At 39.9% G+C, this 23882-nt stretch overlaps 1 protein-coding gene across 1 annotated transcript in view; it reads right to left on the minus strand.

Annotated features, from left to right (window-relative positions):
* LMBR1 (limb development membrane protein 1) overlaps positions 1-8784 on the minus strand; it is a 73688-nt gene extending 64904 nt beyond the window's left edge. Inside the window, exon 1 of the mRNA XM_061349491.1 lies at positions 8481-8784. Within this exon, the coding sequence (XP_061205475.1) occupies positions 8481-8543 (63 nt within the window). The 5' untranslated portion in view covers positions 8544-8784. The remainder of the gene's footprint in view (positions 1-8480) is intronic.
* Between the last annotated feature and the right edge of the window lie 15098 nt (positions 8785-23882).

Consider the following 23882-nt stretch of genomic DNA (forward strand, 5'->3'; position numbering starts at 1 on the left):
TCATACACCCATCTCTTACTGCTGTCACACTGCTGAAATATTTTAATGGCCATTGAAAAGCCACAGGACAACTAAAAAACATCCTCCTACTGCCCCACTTGGCAACTCCTTTTGTTTACTCATGGAAAGGATGGCAGGAATAAAAAGCAAGAAATACAGGTACAGACAAGCAGTTCTGCTCTAACAACTCCATTATCCCATTGACATGTAAAAAGCAAATAAATCCACCTGATTTGGATGTGTCAACAGTAGGTTACCTATAACAGACTATGCACACTAAATAAAACTATTTCTAAAAAACTCTGAGCTCTGTGGGTAGATTAAGTTCACTCTAATCCAACTGGCCTTATACACAGCATGACACACTAAACTCAAGCTTAGGATAAAATGATAAATATGTCTGATGACTACAGATTGATTTTACTCATCGACACAGCCCTCCACACCTATTATTTCCCTACATCTACGGTCTCCTCTCAGGACTCCTCCCTGGCTTAAGACCTGTGCAAGAGGTTGATCCACTTTTATTTGCTAGTTCCCAAGTCATGAAGAAATCGTAAGTGGTTCAGAAGCTTGGTGCCTAGACTTGTTTATCTGGGAAAAAAAATCTAGGATATAACAGAAAGTACAAAACATCTCAAAACATATTCCATGTGCTAAATACTGCTCGGCTGAAGATAAAAACCAGCTTCTATAGCCCTTCCAAAGATTGCTTCCATACTTCATCCACTTAAAACTACCTCCAAGTTAACTTCACCAGCAGCAGAAACGTAGTTCAAACTAATGCAGGAATTCAAAGGAATATATTAATTCATTAGCTTTTACATTCCTTTTTGTGTACTTAATAGGAATGGATTTATGTTGCTGGGTAAACAGGGAAAAAAAGTTAAAACGGGATGACACTTTCACAACACTTTGTAAAAGATACCTCTGTTCAGGGTACTGTATTTTATACCTACTAATACACACAAAAACCCACAAAAACTGATTGCAAGTCATTTTTATTTAACCTCTACAGGCTACAGCAATGCCATTAAAATTGGATTCAAGAATATATTTCAGCATTAGCACAAGACTTAAAAACACCCTCTAGAATTAGGACTAATAACACCAACCTAGATCATGCTAACATTCTGCCACTGAATGAAAGTATTATTCAACATTTTACAACCAAGCTATAATAATGGGTTATATTAAAACTTCACAGTCATTCCATCAAAAATTTCTTTTAGAAAAAATAACCTCAAAAGTCCCTTTAATACAAACTGCATAAACAATTTATGTTAAGGCCACTTCTTTGGCTAATATTAATTTCCAGGACAAGGTGCATAACTATTTTAGAAGACAGAGCTAATGAACTCTCTCATCCTAACTCACAAACATCCTCTTCCTTGTCTTCTCATACACACATACTGTAGAAACTTTAAGTAGCACATCTGTTTTTTTCACCACCCCTCCCAAAACACAAACATATTTAAACTGCAATACTTGTATGCTTTTGTAAGTCTAACCAATTATGTAGAGTCTCTACTGGACCTAAGTTATCCCAGCATTAAACTTGACAAATATTTTAGACATGTTGCTATTGTCAAATTCTACACAAACTTATGAGCATCAGTTCTTCCCAGCAGTTAAATATGTCAAAAACAGGAAGTACAGTTAGGTAATGGAAAAACTGGGATATTCAGGGTATAAACAGGCTCTTAAAACTAACAGTGAACCTGGGAAGCACCACATTTCAATTGCAGTCATGGAGCCTAACACTGGAAACCACACCACCATAAGCCAAGAAGGCAAAAGGGAAAAATAATGACACACATATAGCATTTCTATCCTCTGTATATAAAACTCAGTCATATGTTAACCTCAATGACATCTATAGCTGTGGAAAGCACACCTGATATGGAAATAGAATGAACAGAAATAAAGTTCCATAGAATAGTATTTTCCAGTTATTCAAAATTTTGAAAGCCAAATTCATTTCAAAGTAGTAAAATATTAAAATAGTACAAAGTACTGGACTCTACAAACCATGCTGGTGATAGTTAGAAAACCTTTAACATACTCAGTTAATCGAGAAACTAGGAACCCTGTGTGGAAAGCAACCCAACAGCACAACACATATTCAAAACCAAGCTGATGAAACATCAACAAGAGTTCTGTACCCATCTTCATGAGAGTAAACTAGGCCCCAAAGAGCAACAGCTCAAAGCTGCAGGAAGCATGAAGCAATTTCACTTGTTATGTGAATGACTAATAATGCGTTACAATAGTAACTTGGTCCAGGTCATCTCTACCCAGCTGTATGCATACCTTTTCAAGAGATGTAACATCTAAGGCTGTTGATGATTATATGCATAAAACCACACTACAAACATGACTTTCAAAGTCTCTCCTATTCCTGTGTTATAAGCTATGTAAAGTCTTGCACATTACCATTGCAAACAAGTCAGTGTCCCTAGTCATTTGACAGTACATGTTTACAGGAAAGCTACAGTGGTTTTCAAAGTAAGGGGGAGGCTGTGGAGAAAATTAGAGTATTGCAGAAGCTAAGACTCTCAACAAGAGTCATCCCTACCCTCCTAAATGAGGATAAATACCAAATTAAACAGGGGAGGATGAAAGACGGGAAAGGAGAAAGCACTGCAGTAAAAGTCACTTACATAACCTTCAAATAAAAGCAGTAAGATTATATAGAATTAAATGTTTCCTCTAGATAGTCTTCCTTAACCTGAATTTCCATCACCAGAACCAAACTCACTTTCATTATAACTTCACTTATACTTCAAATTCTCCCTCTGTTCTGACACTACCACCGCCTTTACTCTGGTCTCTGCTTTGCCCACCCCTCACCACCTCTGAAAACACTTCTTTCCAGAGGGTCTTGTGCTTATAATTCAATCACACTCAGCACCCCTACATCACAGCAGAGATTGAGATGTTCATTGCAGCCCTATGATCACCTAGTTACATCCTGCCAGCATACCCAGTCTCTCTACTACAGGACCAGCTATCCAGACAAAATCCAAGATGGGTATTTTTGTCTGTGGTCCTGTAATCAATAGCCGAGTTTGTTTACTGTCAGTATTTTCCCCTTCTCATTAGGTTTTCTCAAATCTAATTTACATCTTAATTAAATGTTCCTAAACAGATGCCTGTACCTTCCATGAAGGGAGCTGCCCTTTGGTCAATTGCTACCACAAAGAAACACACTAGTGCTCAAAAGGAATTTTGAACTGTAACTAATAGCAACTTTTTACACTTCAGCCTTTCATGCTTATTATATATAAACAGAAAAAGCAGAACTCTCCAAAAGTGGTTCCTGCTGTGGGAATAAGCATCTGTCTATGTACTTGTTTTGGCCAAGTATTTGGAGATGCCTACTCATTCCAGATGGATCCATCAGTGCTGGTCCTCAGGACCAGCAGCCAGAAGGTGACTCATTACTTCTTCGAGTTCAGTACAGCACCTCTGTTTACTTGCAAAGGTAGGTTTTTTTAAATGACAGAAGGTTACCAACATTTTATATATTAATGTTAAACGTGCATACCACTGCCACAAATACTCCTTTATTCAGTTACAATTATTTTCCAGAAGACTTAAGAACGAAGCAGCAACACTGAGAAAGCTCAGCAAAGTTGTTTTTGAGATACAAGCCATTTAAGACACAAATTACTCTTCAAGTTTTCAGCATATGGGTAAAAAGAAACAATGAAAGGCATCAACTTTATGACTAAAAGGAACTTGCATAAACATTCAGTTAAGAACATTTTGGTATTTGAAATAAGTTTTTTATTTAAAATCTTCTATGCTTCTAACCAGCATTTTCTTCCTTGCACACTACCAGAATACCATCACTTGTGGCATAAAAAAGGGTCTGTGAAGATTACAATTTTTATCTTTGGCATAAATTTAAGAAGGCAGAACTGGTCAGGAACAAGAGCACTAACAACAGGAGTACAATGCTCAAACCAGCTTTCTCTGTTTACAGCCCTATAAGAAAAAAATGCCAGTATTAACCACACAGCACTCACTCATACAGAAGAATCGTGAACACCTCTCTATCCCAAAATAGGAAAAAAGGTACAAAAATAAACCAGAGAAGTAAACAAAGCCATGACACAGTTCCAAATACCTAAGAAGGCCTTCCTAAACAGCTAGAAATTATTTTTAGGTTCAGATTTACACCGACACACTCAATAACCACCATATCATCTGCAAAAATAAACAAATATTAAAAGTGGGATGCTTAAAAAAAAAAAAAAGCCTTCTCGTACAGGGAACTGCATTAAGAAGTAGAGAAACTAAGTTTTTCCAAAAATCTGGCATCTGAAGACTACACACCTGAAAACGTTTAGTCCTTCAAATGGATGCATCCATCATTAATCATAAAACTACATATTACACCCATTTCAACATCTGCCTGGACTTGCAAGAAGCAATTAGAGTTGTAACAGCACTTTTGTATTTGGACTTATCGTACTAAGCCTGATATTTATCATGACATATTTAATATAATTAAGTCATTTCCAAATATACTATGCTTGTTCTTAAGCTTTCTAACTAATAATTCCAGTGTCACTGAATTATTTTCTTGCGTAGTTTCCCACACTACAAATACAAGCACAGTATATTTATTTTGCCAAGATAATCTCATAGCCAGGTGTGTGTATTTTTACAAACTCAAAATCCTATATTTTATAAATGGAAAAAGAAGAGCAAAAAGTAGACCTAACTTTTAAAAATATAAACTAATATTGCAGAGCAGGAGACTCAAACTTGAAAAAAAAGGAGTCTAAGAGTATTCTAAAAAGTAAACCCAGGGGAATATAAAGAGACTGACTCATTGCACTTACTTGATTTGCATTTCAAATAAACAGTTCACAACAATACAAGTGGAAAATGGAACAATTATGTTGTATAAACAGACATAATAGCAGGACACAACGGAAAAGCAGTTCCCTAAAAGCTTAAATATATTGCATGGATGTGCGACATTGAAATAAACTATAAATGAATCTAAAGGGTCAAGAAAGGCAAACTAATTAAGTGTACAAAAATAACAGACAGTATCAGACTAGCACAGAACATTGTCTGCCCTTCACAACTCCTCCATAGGAATGCTGACAAGTACAGAACACAGACACTTTTCTGTATTTTTTAACCAACTAAGGCTGCTTTTTGGAAAGATACCTCTTTTAGTTAGAGCTGAGTATGACTCCAGCTTTATTAAAGTCCAGGCTTCCACTGACTGTAAGCAAGCTCACAGCTGTGCCATGTCTCTTATACTAACTCATGAGTTCTCAGTCTCCATGTTTACATCACTGAATCTAAATTTTAAAGTTCATACAAGTCTGAAAAAGGCTGAAACTGGGTGTTTCCAGTAACTGTTCCAAACAACAGATCCTCAACATCACAATTTCACATTTGAAGGGTCATGCCAAAACTAGACTAGGGAGTTAACCTTCTGTTATAAAAGATCATCCCCACGAAGCAACGAAATACAAGGCAGATTATTTTCTTGCAAACACCTACCCTCTAGGAAAAAACAGGTACCACACAGACACTCCAAATGAGGTCAAAAGTAAATGGGCCAGAATTAAATTAAGCCCTAAAATCACAGACAATGACCTCAAAAGCAGATGAAGAATTTATTAACAAAAAAAATAATAATCTTTTACTGCCCTTGCTGTGTGCAAGGGTACTTGCACACAGCAAGGGTAGTAAATGTGTACTACATGTAGTAGTAAATGTGTACTACATGTGCCCTGCTACAAACATGTGTCAGAACCATTTCTTTTCAAGGTGGAATTAGCAGAAGATGGTGCCTACAGAAAGAAACAGGCACCACCAGCAGAAGGGTAACAAGTCTTTAATTTCTGTTATGTAACACTTCATGGAAAACTCTGTAGCTCGCCAGTTCAGAGAACAGGTGAAACAGAAATGAAGCACTATGCTGAAGTTCAGCCTAATGCGCCCTGAGGACTCCCTCAGAAAGCACAATCTAGAAATTCTTTATCCATTCAAAGAAGACAGAGAGCATTCATAAAAGTGAAAAAGGTTTTGTTTTTAAATTACATCAACTTCCTTTGATTTCTCTTCTCTCATGAATGTATCATTTTAGCTTCCAGTAAAAATTCTGCCACACAACTAGGTCTCCAAAGACAATACTACCAGATATTGTAAGTTCGACTTCTTACAGGCACATAGAGGTTTCCTCCACTTTAGTATTACACAACATCAAGTCTTTCTACTGATGACTCCATTGCCCCCAGCCCACCTGCAGCTTCAATGAAAGTTGCATGCATGTGCCAGGTGGAATATGCTCTCCCCTCAGTCAAGGGAATGATTAAATCCACTACCCACACAACAACTGTATATCTACATATTTTAAGAAATTACATTCACCATGTAACTTCATGACCAGCAAGAGCAGGAATGATTAGAAGGAGGTATTATCATAATGGTACATGTAAGCAACATGCTCCATGTACTTGTTATGCTTAAACTAACCACAAGCGTAATCATAACTGCTTCTGCAGCTATGTGAAAGCCACAAGAAGGTTGTGTACTCAGCTGTGGACAGCAGCAGTTTATACACTCATAAAACCCTGCGGTCTTCCACCGTAAATTAAAGAAGACAAGATCACAACTGTACCAATGCATGATTTAAAAGGCAAAATTGTTATTATTATCCCCACTGGTTAAACAAAACAATAGATGGCTTGTCATCAATATTAAAGATCAAAGTACAGTTTCAAGAGCAAGAATATTCTGCCTCCATTGTCCAAATAAAGCAACACTGCACCTCTAAAACAAGTTATTGATGTCTTATGTGATTTCTTATATGACTACACCAACAGGAAGAGTTTGCAATTGTTCTACAGGGGCTGAAAAAGCTTTAGAGAAGTAGCTGCAGTACAGATGAGCTAGTTCTTTAAGAATTTAATAGACCTTCAGTCTTTGTAACAGTACCTGCACAGAACCATTCCTTCAGAATCTAAAGTGCACATCTTGATAGGTACAAAAGCAGGATATGTAGCATACAATGTATCAGAACAAGACTCTGGTAGAGACAGTACACAAAGAAATATAAATGGGAAAGCAGACACTAGGGAAAAGACAGATGCTAGCGCTCAGAAGAGATGAACAATTTGTGAATACACCTGTGTTTTCACAGCACAAAGAAGATTAAAAATGCTTAAGGAATTATTTACCAAAAGAAGCATTTTTCTTTTTTTACACCCCTCCACCACTCATAGCTCTCACTACATATGCTACATCCACTCACAGAAAAACTGAGGACCCAGAAAATCTCCTAAAGTAACAGTTCTCTTCATACATCCTTGTTTTGCAGTCCTCAGAAAAACATCCCAGAAATATAATTCACCGGATGAAAGAAGGTCTTAATATGCAGATTTGTAAAATAGAGAAAAGAAATTAATACACTAGGGATCCAAACAAGTCTCTGTTAACAAATAACCTTGCCATAGGCCTGCATAAATCAGTTAGCAGTGGTATTTAATACTGTCTCTCAGTACATCTAAAGATACTTAAAGCTGAATTATGAAAAAATACTTTCATCTGAGAAATCCATTATTCTTTATACAGCATTAACTGCTGAGAGAGTGCAACTACCCAGCTGAGTTAGGCCAGCACGTGCTAACAGGCAATACCGTGTGTCTCCTACGTGCAGCATATATTTCCTTTCTTGAACTGAAGCAGAATAGAAACAAGCCCCATCAAAACACCTCTATCAGCTTTGAACAGTCCTGAAAATAATTACGAGGCAGTCAAACATGAAACCACAAGAGCCTCATCCAACTGCAAGTAAGGTGTAGCGCTCCACTTGACCACAGAAGGGTGAGGAAGATGGGACAGCACATGCACTGCTCATAAACTCTGTATTGCTCCACTTGGAAAGGATAAGGCACGCAGCAGCACTCAGAATGCCACGACAGGTCAGGGTAAACCTAAGGTTACTCACACATCCGCTGGAACAGTGCAGCAAAAAAGAAGAGGATCTTAGAATCACAAGCAATGTTATGAAATCCCGTGCATACCTTAATACCACCAAGGCTATATTTGATGGCTGAGGTCCCCTGCACACCCATCCCGGCGGGAGATGCAAGCACAGCTATGCCCACAGGGGACACGCCACCGGGTCAGCCAGGACCCGAGAGCTGGGGCGAAAGGCGAAGCAGCGAAGGGCAGGCAACGAGAAAGCGACAGAGCGGGACAACCCCACGGCTGCTCGGCAATGGGGCCGAAGGGAAAACAGGGGAAGGAGAAGAGAGGTACGAAGAGTACAGCACGGGGGGGGGGGGGGGGGGGGGGTGGGTCCCGCGGTAGCGCGGCCTCCGGGGCACCGCAATGACAAGTCAGGGAGGAAGGCAGGAGGGGGACCGCTCAGCCGGGGAAGGCAGGGGTCAAACGGAAGGGCCGCAGAAGCACGGCGGTGCGCGGGCGGTGCCACCTACCGTGTACTCCCGCACTTGGCTGTGGAAGTTCTGCTCACGGATCGTCACTTCGTCCGCTTCCATCCTTCATAGTCCCGCGGCCCCCGCGCGCAATGGCGCCCGCAGCCACCGCCGCGCCTGCTCCTGCCCTCCCGGCGGCAGGCGGGCCACCATGGCCAGCGGCAGAGCCGGCTGCTTCCCCGAGCCCCGGCGGCGGCTGAGCGGCCCCGTCAACGGCGCTGGCGGATAGCTCCGCCGCTCTGTCACTGTCCGGCGAAGCGCGGAGCGGGAGGAGAGACAAGCAACACCGCCTCAACCCCTCCTGCTGCTGCGTCACCACGCAGCGCCAGTGCGCACCGCCCGGGGGAGAGGCGGGGCTAATGGGGAGGTGTGGCCAAGCCGCCCTGAGGCGGGAGAGGGGGAGATGGGCGGAGCTCAGCGTCAGGGGCGCGGCTAGCAGGAAGGGGGTGAGAGGGCGTGGCCGAGAGGGACGTAAGCAGGTGAGCTGTATGGGGAACGGCGGTGGCCACCCGGGGCCTGTGAGGGTCTTCACTCGGAGGTGAGGGTGTGCTGGGCCAGCCGGGCCTCCCTGAACGCAGACTTCACTGTAAATGCACCCGAATTTATAGTCTGAAAGATCGTGCTTAACTTAAAACTAGTGCTCCACTTGTCTGGAGCAGCTTTTTGTCACCGAGTGGTTTCTGTTGATCACTTGCTGCGTTGGATTGTGGCTGAGTGCGGTACTACGGAAGCACAGTCTTAGTGTTGTTCCCAATTCCCCCCATACACACGGGCAACTTCTTTTATTCCTGAGGTTCCAAGTAGATCAACTGTCTAAATATACACATATAACCTGATAATATAGGACACATTATAAATTATAGATGGTGCTTGTTTCTATCCAAATACGCAACATTCCAAGGAAGTTTCAAAAATTAATGTCATCCCTCTCTGCCTATTTACATCTATTGATATACACGATATCCATGCCAATTACAATACAAATTCTGTTTACTTCCCAGCCTCTGGCCCATTTGCTTGGTTAAAAGCAGACAGTGAAGTATTTATTAAATTTTAGTCAGCAAAACTGATATTTGACTATATAATGTATTTCTCATAGTTCTGAATGGATGTAGAACTTCTTCAGCTTCGATATGGCCCTTGTCTCACCCTTGTTCTTTTGATACTTATGAAGGTACAGACAAGTACATAGAATTTGCAGGCAGAGCAGCACCACGGGTGTGAAAGGTCAGAGGTGTGTAGTCTCTCTCCCTTCCTGAAGCCCACTGCTTGAGGAGGGAGACTTTCTAGATATTCACCAAGGCTGGAAGAACAGAAAAGGACCATTAGAAATAGACATGAAGTATCAGGGAGCACCGTTTTTGAGATGCTTCTTGGGAAAAGTTGTCCTACTTTACAGCTATTCCCTGCACAGCACTAGGTTGTGTCTGACAGACAATATTTTTACCCATCTCTTGTTTTTTTTTTCTTTGAGTATTCCTACTTATTTTCAATCACCTTTTCTTTTTCAGATGCTGAAAGTGGTGAAAGCAGCTGTAGCTGATAAAAAAATAGCCAACTGTTTGGTACACAAGTACCTGACCCCAGAGAAATCAAATTCTCTCAGAGCTGCATATGGAAAAGTTTGTACAGAACAGACAGGTTCCCAGCCTTCCTAATCTCATACAAAGGTCTACACAATAAATTGAAACAGTATTATAGCCAGGGTGTGAGGAACCCATCATGCAGGCCTTTGCTAGATTTGCAATGAAGACATAAGTGCTGTAGCCAGACCAAACCAGATCTAAGAACTAGGGAAACCAGAAGGTCTCGTCAAAGAGGAGAAACAGGAACAATCAGAGATTAGGCCAGCAATCAGTATGTTAAAACAGACATACCAATGCCAAGACAAAAAAAATAGCATGGTTGGTGTTCAGGCCACAGACAAGCAACAAATTGATCCAGACAACAAGGATGACCCACAAGAAGCGGATGGAAGAGCAAAAGCAGTTTGGGGAAGAAGAGACAGTGAAAGCCATAGTTAGGAGTCGAGAGAAGGAACTAAGCTTAAGGCAGGGCAATCTACAGGCTTTTAGGGAATCTCTGCCAGTAAATACCAATCTCCACTGCCAGTTGATTAGGAATCTTGGCCAGAGGCGAGATTTAGTTCCTGAGTTACCTGGGAAATTATTCACCTAGTGGTAAATAAAAGGCTCACTGAATCTGCAACTAAGTTTATTTCATTAAGGAGGTCTGAGAATTGTGTCTAGGCACCAAGGATTTCACACATTTCTAACTTCATGTGCAGGCACATTAAACACTGTTCTGAAATAGAAGGTTACAAGGAAAATGAACTGTACTTTTGGAGTTGTTATAGAAATAAAATTCAGTTTAATGTTTAACAGGACTGAACCTTCTGCTTCCACTTGGGCTGTATGTTTTCTCTGTAATCTACTGAATTTGAAATATACCTGAGGAGAAGAGAGAGAACACAGTTCTCTGATGGACTGGCAAGCTCTTTCTTCCATTTCTACTTGGTGAATCATCAGAAACACGATGCACAATTGTGTTTTCTAAAAAGAGAGAAAGACGGGGGGAGTGGGATAAGGAGAAAAAGCTTTGATCCTTTCTTGGGCAGAAGTTATTGCTTGGTTCTGGCACGTCTAAATCCCAAAGGAAGATCATGGTAGCCACCACAGCAAAATCTATTTCAGTCAAAGGAAATGCAGTCTAGAATAGGCAGCTGTTGCAAAGTGATGAGAATGCTGACTGATTAATCCATTGATTTCTGATGGGAGTACAAAAGCAGTATTTTGAAGCATACCAAAAGAAAACCTCAGTTATTAAGCCAAACGTACCTTGCACCAAAGAGTGGCTAAAAGACCTCCACATGGTTTTCATCCATATTCAGATAAAACAAGGACAGCACTGGAGGACCATCCTCAACAATTCTCCTCAGTAACCCTGAGGAGCTTGGTCTAAATATAAGCTCTGCATGATTTAGGTGTAAATAGAACATTTTCTCAGGATGGTAATGTAGTTATTCACACACAAAAGGAATAATGAAAAATAGACTTCCATTAAGCTTACATTTAGTGGTACTTAACCCCATAGTGTAAAAATTGAGAGGACTTAATAGATTTTGCTCAGTTCATTCCTTTTCAGCCTAGTTTTAAAAGAATGATTTTTCAGCTTCAGGATGCCCCAGTGTCTGCTATCCTGAATCCCTAAGGAGGATTTTATGTGCACTGGGTTAACCCACATTAAAAAAAAAAAAAAAAAAAATTGGGATATTCAAATTAATAAAATTTAGTTGAATTGGCTAAAATTGAAGTTGCTAAAGTTGAAGCTGTTTAACTGGGAAGGTTCCTACATCCTGTCAATGGATTTTAGATCACTCTCTTTACCTGTAAATGTGAAATGGGCATTGTGTCTTTAAATTTAAATTAATCTAGGAGCATTTGAAGAGGTGATGCCTTCTTTTCAAGTCACCATTCAGCCAAATACAGCTTGGACTACACAGAAAATAGGAAGTTAGTCTCTCAATATAATTACATGATTACATTCAAGATACTGCTCAAGAATTGGCCAGATCAAATCCTGAAGACCAATTTAGTATATTGCTGAGGGTGACCATTGATTGAGAACATAGGGTAAACACAGGCCACAGATGATACCCAGCACTTTACATACTCACCAGCCAGTTACAGAAGACAAAAGAAAGACTGAAAGGTTAAAATAATTTGATCATGGTATAAATAAATGTTACGCTATCATAATTGTATACATTAAAATTATATATTGGGTGATCATTTCATTGTCTTACATTTGGTAAGCTAAAGCATAACAAGAATTGTGTTATAACTTGAGAAAGCCAGATCAATGAATCAGCCTTGTATCTAGATTCACTAGAGAGGAAAACAGCACACAGCTTCAAAGGTGAAAAACATGATTGCTTCCCATAAGCAAATGGAATGTGCAATTGAAGAAACTTGTATCTGTTCCTGTCTTCCTGCTATCAGCAGTTCAGCTGTAGGTTAAAGACTTCCTTCTGGCTGACCTAAAGTAAGATTAACAGCTGTTTGTTTTGGTTTGTTATGACCACTTATATGGTTATACAGAGTAAAGCCACTTTTAGGGACATTTAAATCCAAATGCTATAGCAATCATTTCCTTGAGGGAGAAAATAGTGCCTATCTCTGAACTTTGCTCATATCAACCAGCAGCGATCCATTATTTCTATTCTGAATCACTGTTCTCCAATTCTTAGATAGGACCTCAATTCCTTGCACATGGGCATTTGACTGAATTCAAGCCTTTTTTATTTTCTGCTTCCCAAACATTATATAATTAACTCATCTTTGTAATTTACCATTCTGTTATTTCCAGTATTTGCCAACTCTTTTTGTGTCATCTGCCAGTAGTATTAGCAATGATTTATTGACCATAATAAATACATCCTTAAAAAAAAAAAAATCATCTCTATTCCTGTTTTTTTATCCAAATTTTTCTTATAATTGTTCTCATATTTGGGAATCTCTTGACATACTATGTACATATACACTTTACTAGTTGTGAGTGTTACTTTTGGCCATATGGAATATAAGCTTGCCAGTGTCATGGGTTGGTTCCATGGCAACACAATAATAGGATCCAGAACTGTTATTTCAGAGTGAAGTCAATATTTTTTCTGTTAGCAAATAATCATTAGAAGCTTTTATGTTGTTTTACCACTGGTTGAATAATAGTACCAGCATATGTCTCTGAACCCAAAGTGCCAGAAATAATTTTTTTGTCCTTACAGAAGAGATGCTTTGTTCACTCCTGTGCTTTCTCTTCAGTCTCTGTTTAGTTCCCACTCTTGATGTGCTTACATAGTATCATTAAAAATAACTCCAGCCCCTGCTCCACTCTGGTTTGTTGCATATAGCACTATACACAATGTCCTGCACAGGCTATAGAGTCTCACCCATCACTGTCTGTGCTTGCTCTGCACTGTTTACATGTCATTGTTTCTCTGTCCTTTATGAATATCCTCCTTTGATTTGTGGGCATCCAACACCTTTCATTAGACATCTTAGTCTGCCAATTTACTATTGATTCTAAAACATGTGACCATGCATTAACTGTATTATAAATGATGAAAATGCAAATATCCACCCATATTAGCAGTTCCTGACTGCTTAATATGGCTGTACTCATTGTCCCTTAAAGCCAAAATAAAAAAAATCATTAATCTGCTGGACCATCTGTGCTCATTCTAAACTATCCTCAAGTTATTTTTTGTTAGCTACATAGTTTTGAGAAATGAAATGTTACACTTTTGGGAGAAGATAGGTTGCACTGCCAAATCCTTAAACAATAAAAACAACACTTTTTTGTACTAGTTAGATAGTTTTATTTTTCTCTCTTAATTTCAGTATCTGACTCATCATGACTAAGATGACTGTACTGTTAAATAGCACACGGAAGGCATTTCGAAAATCTATCCAGTATTAAACTACAATCATTTTTCAGTCTGCTTGACAAAATCACATTGTATAAATTTAGCCTTTGAAAGTAAGCCATGCACCTTTTATGAAGGACTTTTATCCAAAATGCTAGAAATTTTAAAGGAAATAAATCATCTTAATTTCTAAAATTAATAGGTGTAAGATTTATTCTTAAATCATGGATACTCATTTCTAATTAAATTCAGATGTGTTAAATGCATCTCAGGAGTGTTAAGATAATAAGTAGTCCTTTTCTGGAACTTAACATCCTTGATCCCTGTCAATAATTATATTGGGTGACTAATAAAATATGATGCCAGGCATTTTTTAAATCTTTATCTTCCTCCTCTGTCTCATTAGCAAAATGAATAGGCTTGCTCCATGGGCACCACCTAATCTGGAGAATTCAATGTTGTTCAAGGACACTGCAAATAAATTTCGGCAGGTATTCCTTCATGCAACACTCATATATAAAATGCACTTTTTACAGTATCTACCAGTTGCTATGCTAAAGTTTCTCTTTGCTGTGTAAGCTTACTGCTAGCATCGAAGGCTGGGAGGCCAAACAGGATCACTTCCACTACCAAGTCTGATCTCCTGACCAGGAGAATTTTATGTAGCTATCCCATCAAAGACTATGCTCAAAGTAGAGCTCCGATGGTCAGTATTCGATCCACAGAACATACAACACTCACACATTCCACCAGTGGTCTATCAGAAAATGCTGACATCATGAGAACAGAATATTTTAGAACATAAGACAATGCTTATTTTCAGAAAGCAGACTCAGATCTAGTAGGCCTCTTAACAAAAATCATGCCAGGAATGTGAAATGAGCCAATTTGTTCTTGACCACTTAACTTTTTCTCAAGTAGATATTTTATTAGAGTAATTACACCTCCAAGTAACAAAAATACAGTGGGATCCTGAGATCCTGGGGTGGTACATAGTCCTCTGTCCCTCATATAAAATCAAAAGCCATCACTAGTGACTTAAAACATTTGGGTATATCTAAGTATTTGAATGACGGACTCCAGAGATTTCATACTGTCTTGACGGTGGGAGGATAGAACAAGGAATAGGTTGTCACTCATCCAACTCTAAAATATTTTCATCTTCTTAACTTTAAGTCCCGTAAGCTATACATTACATTCAAATTATGCCCACACTGCCAATGATTTCAACTGCAGATATACCCCGTGCTGAATGTTCCATATATATATATGCTACATGGCACACACTGGACCATATTTTACATGTAGTGTGTCACATAGAATCATCAAATCAACTAGGTTGGAAAAGACCTTTAAGATCACCAAGTCCAACCATTACCCCAGCACTGCCAAGACCACCACTAAACCATATCACTGAGGGCCTCATCTACACGGTTTGTGAACAGTTCCAGGGACAGTGATTCTACCACTTCCCTGGACAGCCTGTTGCAATGCCTGATCACCCTCTCTGTTAAGAAACTTTTCCTAATATCCAGTCTAAACATCCCCTGGCACAGCTTGAAACTATTACCTCTTGTCCTATCACTTGTTACTTGGGAAAAGAGGCTGACTCCCACCTCACTGCAACCTCCTTCCAGGTAGTTGTATAGAGCAGAAAGTCTCCTCTGAGGCTTCTCTTCTCCAGCCTAAAAACCCCAGGTCCCTCAGCCATTCCTCACGAGACTTGTTCTCCAGACCCTTCACCAGCTTTGCTGCTCTTCTCCGGACCACTCCAACACACTTTCTTGTAGGGAGGGGCCCAGAACTGAACACAATATTCAAGGGGCAGCCTTGCCAGTGGAGAGTACAGCATGACAATCACTTTCCTGGCCCTGCCAGCTGCACTGTTTCTGAGAGAGGCCAGGACACCATTGGCCTTCTTGGCTTTCTTATCTACTCACCCTGCAAATTCCCTCCAGTGATGTGGGTTTAGCATATGCTTTCATGGATATGAAATGCACCCAGTTACTCTGTTTCAGGTTTTCCTGTGCTCCAAGTAGAAGTGTGCAGGCAGGGTCAAAAGCTGTTCATGACAATGACACTACTCCCTGGCCCACCTATTTGCCATTCCCTCAGTAAATCTCATCCATGGCCTGGATGAAGTCATCCCAACCTTCTCACTGCCAGCTGAGTCCTACGCATAGAAAAGGCATGTATCCTGGTCTTTCAACAAAGGAGCAGCAGAGGGGGAGGTATGCCCACATTAACGGATTTCAAGTTGTATCTTGGACTGAATGTCTTCTTTGGTGGCCAGGTGTGCCCTGCTGTCCTAGGCGCTACTAATGGCTGAACTGAGGGGAGTGTGACAACTCCCAGACTTATCCACATGAAATTGAAAGTATCAATATTCATCCTTCTGTCTCCATCAGTGTATGATAATGGTCACTGACCCCATTTCTCATCAAAGATGTGGTCATGCATGGCTCAACCTGTAATAACTACTACCTGACATAAAAGTGCACTTTCTCTGGCCCAAGGAGATGACTGTACCTTTGGCCTTGCTACAGGTGTCCTTCAGCTTCATGACCTCTAGACAATTCCCCCTATTTTCCACATGTTCCACACTAATATGGCTGTTGCAGTCAGGCTTTCCCAAAATTCTGGTCCCACATTATTGAGAAAAAAAAGCATAGAGCTCCATATGGCCCATCATGTGACAAGTTCTGATGATGATGGGTTTAGCTAACCACAGTATGCTGGCTATGTATCATACATGGGAGTATAGAAGGCTGCGGAGTTTTTCAAAAATCACAAAGGCTTTCTTCAGTGTGAAAGCAGGTACACCATTCATGCATTCTTCTTTGAAGTATATTCCCTACAAACTGGTCACTGATAAACTTACAGAAGCTAGTATTTCTATTTTCAGTAATGATAATGTTACAAAAATGTCTTTTGTTTCCAAATCATATTATTCTGTGAGTAATCACTTATTTGCACTGTAAGAATAGTACAAAGTTAACAAGGTTTCATAGGATACATTCATATTGTTTTGCATCTTATGTTGATACTTCAGAATTTATTTGCTTTTACAGAAACAGTGCACTTTCTCTGGCCCAAGGAGGTCATAGAATTACAGAATAGTTAGGGTTGGAAAGCACCTTAAGATCACCTAGTTCCAATCCCCCTGACACTAAACCATGTCACCCAAGGGTCTGTCCAACCTGGCGTTGAACACCACCAGAGATAGAGCATTCACAGCTTCCTTGGACAACCCATTACAGTGCCTCACCATCCTAACAGTAAAGAACTTCTTCCTTACATCCAATCTAAACTTTAAGTTTGAACCCGTTTCCCCCTGTCCTATCACTACAGTCCCTAATGAAGAGTCCATCCCCAGCATCCCTATAGGCCTACTTCAGATACTGGAAGGCTGCTATGAGGTCTCCACGCAGCCTTCTCTTCTCCAGGCTGAACAGCCCCAACTTTCTCAGCCTATCTTCATATGGGAGGTGCTCCAGTCCCCTGATCATCCTCGTGGCCCTCCTCTGGACTTGTTCCAATAGTTCCATGTCCTTTTTATGTTGAGGACACCAGAACTGCACACAATACTCCAAGTGAGGTCTCACGAGAGCAGAGTAGAGGGGCAGGATCACCTCTGTTGACCTGCTGGTCAGCTGCTCTACCCCTGTCCATCAGTTCCATAGCCCCATCAGAGAAGGCCACCAAATTGGTCAGGCAGGATTTCCCCTTAGTGAAGCCATGCTGGCTGTCACCAAGCACCTTGTTGATTTTCATGTGCCTTAGCATGCCTTCCAGGAGAATCTGCTCCAAGATTTTGCCAGGCACAGAGGTGAGACTGACTGGTCTGTCATTCCCTGGGTCATCCATTTTCTCCTTCTTGAAAATGCAGATTATATTACCCTTTTTCCAGTAATTGGGAACTTCACCTGACTGCCATGATTTTTCAAATATGATGGACAGTGGCTTAGCAGCTTCATTTGCCAGCTCCTTCAGGACCCACAGATGGATTTCATCAGGTCCCATGGACTTGTGCACGTTCAGGTTTTTGAGATGGTCTTGAAGCAGATCCTCTCCTACAGTGGGCCCAAGGTCTTCATTCTCACAGTCCCTGCATCTTCCTTCCAAGACTTGGGTGGTGCGGTCAGAGCATTTGCCAGTGACGACTGAGGCAAAGAAGTCTTTAAGAACCTCAGCCTTCTCCAAATCCATACCTATGATCATGCCTTTGACCTTGCTACAGGTGTCCTTCAGCTTTATGACCTCTAGCCAATTCCCCCTATTTTCCACATGTTCCACATTGATATGGCTGTTGCAGTCAGGCTTTCCCAAAATTCTGATCCCATCTTATAGAAAATTTGAATCAAAACCATTCATATTTTCTGGTCATACCTTAAGTCATGACAAGTTTGAGGGAACTCCAGCTTTCCTGTCAAATAGCCCTGAAGAAAGCCTCAAATTTCTTGTCTGTGGCCTAAAGAACCTTACAGAATAACTGAATCAGAAGTTATTTTTTCCATTCATGTTATAAAATTTATCACAGAATGTGGCATTAGTGAAGTAACCCTGCAGCAGATGCTGTACAACTCCAAGTTCCCTATATCTAATTGATTTTTATATTACTGCAGGCTAATAATCTCCATAGAGCTTCTGAAAAACCCAAGTGAGGATTTCATTTCAGCACTTTTTAAAAATACCTGAGCACGTACCTCTCCATCCTGTCCAGCTTTGTTCTTTCTTGTTCAATTTGTTCCCGCTAACCATTCAGCAGTATTGACACAGCAGTATACGGCCAGAAAGAGCTAGGGGAAAATAACCCAGCAAAAATGAAAACTTTAATCTGAGTTAATTCTCTGAGCCAGTTCATTCTTTATTCACACAGCAGAAGGAATGATATAACTGAACAGAGGGAGCTACTCCAGCCACCACTGTTATAAAGAGAAATGCTTGTGAGCTACACCATGCACTCAAAGCAATCACAAGTATGTTCTTCTGTATGGCTGATGCCATTTTTAGTACTGACAGTAAGAGAAAATGTGAGAAACTATATTTTCCTCTTGCTCTGCACATGCACAATCCTCATAAAGGATTCATGAATCAGGAAATAACTACAGACCACAATTTTCAGATAGTTCTTCCTGCCTTATATTATGGAATAAGAAATACTGATGCACAATGTCAGTGGGACAAGTTTATGGAATTTTGGGGGAAAAAAATTTGTTTCAAGATTTATGCATGCAGTAGATTTTTAGGTGTGGATTTTCAAATCATTACATTAATTTATATATTGCATGCATATTTGTACATAATGTGTGCTTGTGTATTTATATATCTATTTATATGTTTGTGCTTATTTTATTTATATCTAAAGTTCTCTGAAATATAGTTACCCTGCCATAGTGTTAAAATAAGCTGGTGCAGAAGACAGCATTACATTCTCTGTATTTCTTTATGAGAGCCAAAATATACTAATTTATTGCACAAAATCGTTGTCTGTTGACTTTTCCAAAAACTGTGGTTTTGCCTTTGAGAAGCAGCAACTTAAGAGTATTTTCATATGAGTTTGTGTGACAATGCATATAAGAGAAAGAAAAATATAGTTTAATTACTCTATTAAGAGTTTAATTACTGTTGGAGTGTCCCTCCAGTTTATCATTTTATTATGCAGTTTATATTTCATTTCCTTAAGCAGAGCATTGAAGTCCAGCAACCAAAAAAACATTTTATTTTAACATCAAGGAAACATTTAAATGGCTGATTGAATTAAATACAAAAACTAATAAGTTTTAAGAATTATAAACTGAAAAAATATGATTATACAAAAATCTGAAATATATATAAAGTAAAGCATAGTCTTAGTTATCTTCCTCTGTTAGATGCATCACTGCATGCACAAGGCCATGAACCCCAAATCAGTGTCTTCACCGAAGCTAGACTCTGGGAAAAAAAATAATGGGAGTTTTGACTACATAGCAATATAAGAAGAACTTCACAATGTGACCTATAATTTTTACTGAAATTAATGGATTAATAAATTAATAAATTAACTGAAATAAATTAATGGATGGCATGCAGATGCCAAGATTAAACAGAGTAATAACAAAATATTAGTAAGCACTTTTAATGTAATTAAATTTTTTGATGTATTGCAATTTTTAGCGTGTAATTACTTTTGAAGGAACTGGAGAGTAATACTGGATCACACCCTTATTCAACCTAGTTACTAAAGAATAAAATGCAACAATGTTTCTAAATTCTATTAGAGAATAATAGTGTACTGTCCATTATAGATAATGATGGCAAGATTTTTCTCATCTGACAATTACTCATAGTGATTACCTAATAAAAGGACAATCCTTGGTACTATAAGAACCTATGGTCAGTCCAGAATGCATTGAAATGTGCAGTATAAAGCATCTCAGCTTGCAAGTGACCTTGAATCTGTTTCCTTATTGCTGGAGGTTGGGATTGTTCCATGGCTTCAATCCCAGTCTGCACCAAGGCGCTGCTGGTAACATCAATCTTAAACACTGGTCTTTAAAACAATTTTTTACGTTGGCCTTGAGCAGGTCTAATAATTTCACTTAATTACCTCTGTTTCTACACAAAAACTGGAATCTAGGCTGACTTCTCATTTTTCATTCTCGTGAAACCCAGCCGCAGGCTTTCTGACTGCCATCAAATATCTGGAATCACAATTAGATAAAATATGTTGGATGCCATGTGACACCCAGTCATCTTTATTGCACAGAAGTTCACTTTCAGCTTAGAGTAAAATGAATTCCATTTGACTCAGAGGTCACTACTTGGAAAGAAAAATGAGAAGTGTTCTCATTTGCATATTCAAGTATTCAAATTGGATTCATTCAATTTGCATTATTTGTCTCTTAATGAGAACGACCTTTTCTGCTAATGGGAAAAAGCAACTGAACTTGGGCATCTGAAAGTTATGGAAGAATAAGAAAGTAGAATCTCTAACAAAACAGGGTAGAGATTGTGCTCACTTATGTGAATAAAGAAATAATCAGGATCATATTGAACCCTAAACCCAGTGCTCTTTCACCCAGGTTAAGCTCAGTATTTGAATTTTACTGCTCAGATGTATCTGTAATAATATTTCTTGCTTACCACCCATCCTTCACCCATCCTTCACAAAGAACATCTAAACAGTTCTCCCACCGTTAATGTGGCTCTGGTTAACATAACATGTTTGTAATTATTTTACATAACAAAATTTGAAGCTTCAAAATTCAAAGATTAAATAACTTGCCCAAGGCTACAAAGAGGATGTTACTATGTCAGGACTGGAGCTCAGTTGTATCTAGTTTTTGATCTTGTGTTCGAACACACTAGATCAAGTTTCTTTCAATACTGAAACTGAAATGAAAGAAGTGGTGATCAATTTACAAAGCAGGATTAGGATCACATAGCCTGTGTTTTTCTACTTCTGTGAATGCCAAAGAAGGAAATAAGTCCTACTTACAGGCACCTCACCTGTAGCCAGGAGACAGGTAACATCATTATTCCAGGTATTCCTATAAATTTAATTATCCTGTTTATTGAATATATATATATTCATATAGTCAAATTGCCAGTATGCTTCTCTTCCTTTCAAGCTTAATCTTTCACCTGCAGACCTCAAAATCAGGCAATAAGATCACCATAGAGGTAACAGGTCTTAGAACTGGAACCATTCACATGCAGGACTCAGGATTAATTAAAGAGCTGGGAATTCAGACAAACATCTTGGTGTCACTCATAAACAATGGCACAGTTATTTATTCTTCTTATTATTTCTTTTCATTACAGTGCTGCAGGAGTCCCCCATCAGGGATCGGGGCCCATATTGTGAGGATTTATTTAAACACTTAATGAAAATATGGCACCTGCAGTTAAGAATTTACAACTTCAATTATAAGATGAAGAATAAAACTGTCTCTTCAGTTGATTTCTGTAACCATAATATTCTAAACTACTCATTTTAACTGTGTGTTCTTCCATGATTACGTACAGGAATGGGCTGCAGTAAGCTTAACACTGCCAGTCTGAAGTGCACCCAGACAAATGTGGGTTGTCCTAAAAATAGACAGCTTACCTTTGCCAGCAGTAAGCAAGAAGGAAATTTCCACTGAGAAGAAGAATATTCAAGCTGTACATAACCAGCCACTCCCTAGGCATACACATACATATATAACCAGTTGTGTAAAGCTTTGTTCTTAACATTTGCTTCATTCTTAGCATACTATTTTATTTTTTTTCCAAATTACTCAGGAGAGCAAAAGTGACAAACCCTTTCCTGATAAACAATGAAATTATACAAAATTTGTCTACCTGGACTTGTGTAAAGCATTTGACACTGTCCCACATGACATCCTTGTCTCCAAACTGGAGGTATGAATTTGATGGATGGACCACCCAGTGGATAAAGAATTGCCTGGATGGCCACACACAAAGAGTTGTGGTCAATGGCTAAGTGTCCAGCAGATACAGGTTGGGTAATGAGTGGTGCCCCTCGGATCTGTGTTGGGACCAATCCTGTTCAACATCTTTGTCGCTGACATGGACAGTGGGATTGAGTGCGCCCTCAGCAAGTTTGCCAATGACACCAAGCTGTGTGGTTCGGTCGATACACTGGAGGGAAGGAATGCCATGCAGAGGCACCTTGACACGCTTGTGAGGTGGGCTGATGCCAACCTCATGAAGTTTAACCATGCCAAGTGCAAGGTCCTACACCTGGGTCAGAGCAATCCCAGGCACAGCTATAGGTTGAGCAGAGAAGAGATTCAAAGCAGCCCTGCAGAGAAGGACTTGGGGGTGCTAGTCGATGAGAAAATGAACATGAGCCAGCTTCAGTGTGTGCTCACAGCCCAGAAAGCCAACCGTATCCTGGGCTGCATCAAGAAGAGCATGACCAGCAGGTTGAAGGAGGTGATTCTGCCACTCTGCTCTTGTGAGACCTCAACATAAGAAGGACATGGAGCTGTTGGAACAAGTCCAGAGGAGGGCCATGAGGATGATCAGGGGGCTGGAGCACCTCCTGTATGAAGACAGGCTGAGAAAGCTGAGTTTGTTCAGCCTGGAGAAGAGAAGGCTGCGTGGAGACCTCATAGCAGCCTTCCAGTATCTCAAGTGGGCCTACAAGGATATCAGAGTGGGACTCTTTATCCGGGACTGTAGTGATAGGACAAGGCGTAATGGGTTCAAACTTAAACAGGGGAAGTTTAGGCTAGATATAAAGAAGTTCTTTACTGTACGGGTGGTAAGGCACTGGAATGGGTTGTCCAAAGAAGTGGTGAATGCTCCATTCCTGGCAGTGTTCAAGGTCAGGCTGGACAGAGCCTTGGGTGACATGGTCTATTGTGAAGCATCCCTGCCCCTGTGATTGCGACTAGATGATCTTAAGGTCCTTTCCAAACCTAACTATTCCATGGCTTTTGTCATTTCTGTTTTCACCTGTGTTTCAAAATCTAGTTTATATTGGGCACAGGTGCAAATGTTCACAAATAGGGCAACAGAAGGACCAGCTGTAGTCATTAAAGTAATTAAATCACCTTTAAAACAGCCTGGGAAACAGCTATTCTACCAGGAGGCTATTTTGATGTGGTAATTTTTGTTATTTGCTAATGGGGTAGTTTTATAACTGATTTATTAACCTTGACTTCTCCTTAGTACAATAAAGACAAGGAACTACTGGAGAAGGTCCAGTGGAGGGCCACAAAGATGATTAGGGATCTGGAGCATCTCTCTGATGAGAAGAAACTGTGGGAGCTGGGCCTGTTTAGTCTAGAGAAGTCTGAGAGGGGATCTTATTAATGCATATAAGTATTTTAAAGGTGGATGCCAAGAGGATGATGCCAGATTCTTTTCAGTGGTACCCAGCAACAGGACTAGGAGCAATGGCCATAAGCTAAATATTAAGAAGTTTCACCTCAACATGAGGAAGAACTTCACGTTGAGAGTGGCAGAGCACTGGAACAGGC

The sequence above is a fragment of the Neopsephotus bourkii genome, unplaced genomic scaffold (assembly GCF_033783945.1).
Source record: "Neopsephotus bourkii isolate Nb327-2 ecotype Australia unplaced genomic scaffold, CSIRO-AGI_Nbou_v1 NB_53, whole genome shotgun sequence".
In the NCBI taxonomy this organism is placed as follows: Eukaryota; Metazoa; Chordata; class Aves; order Psittaciformes; family Psittacidae; genus Neopsephotus; species Neopsephotus bourkii.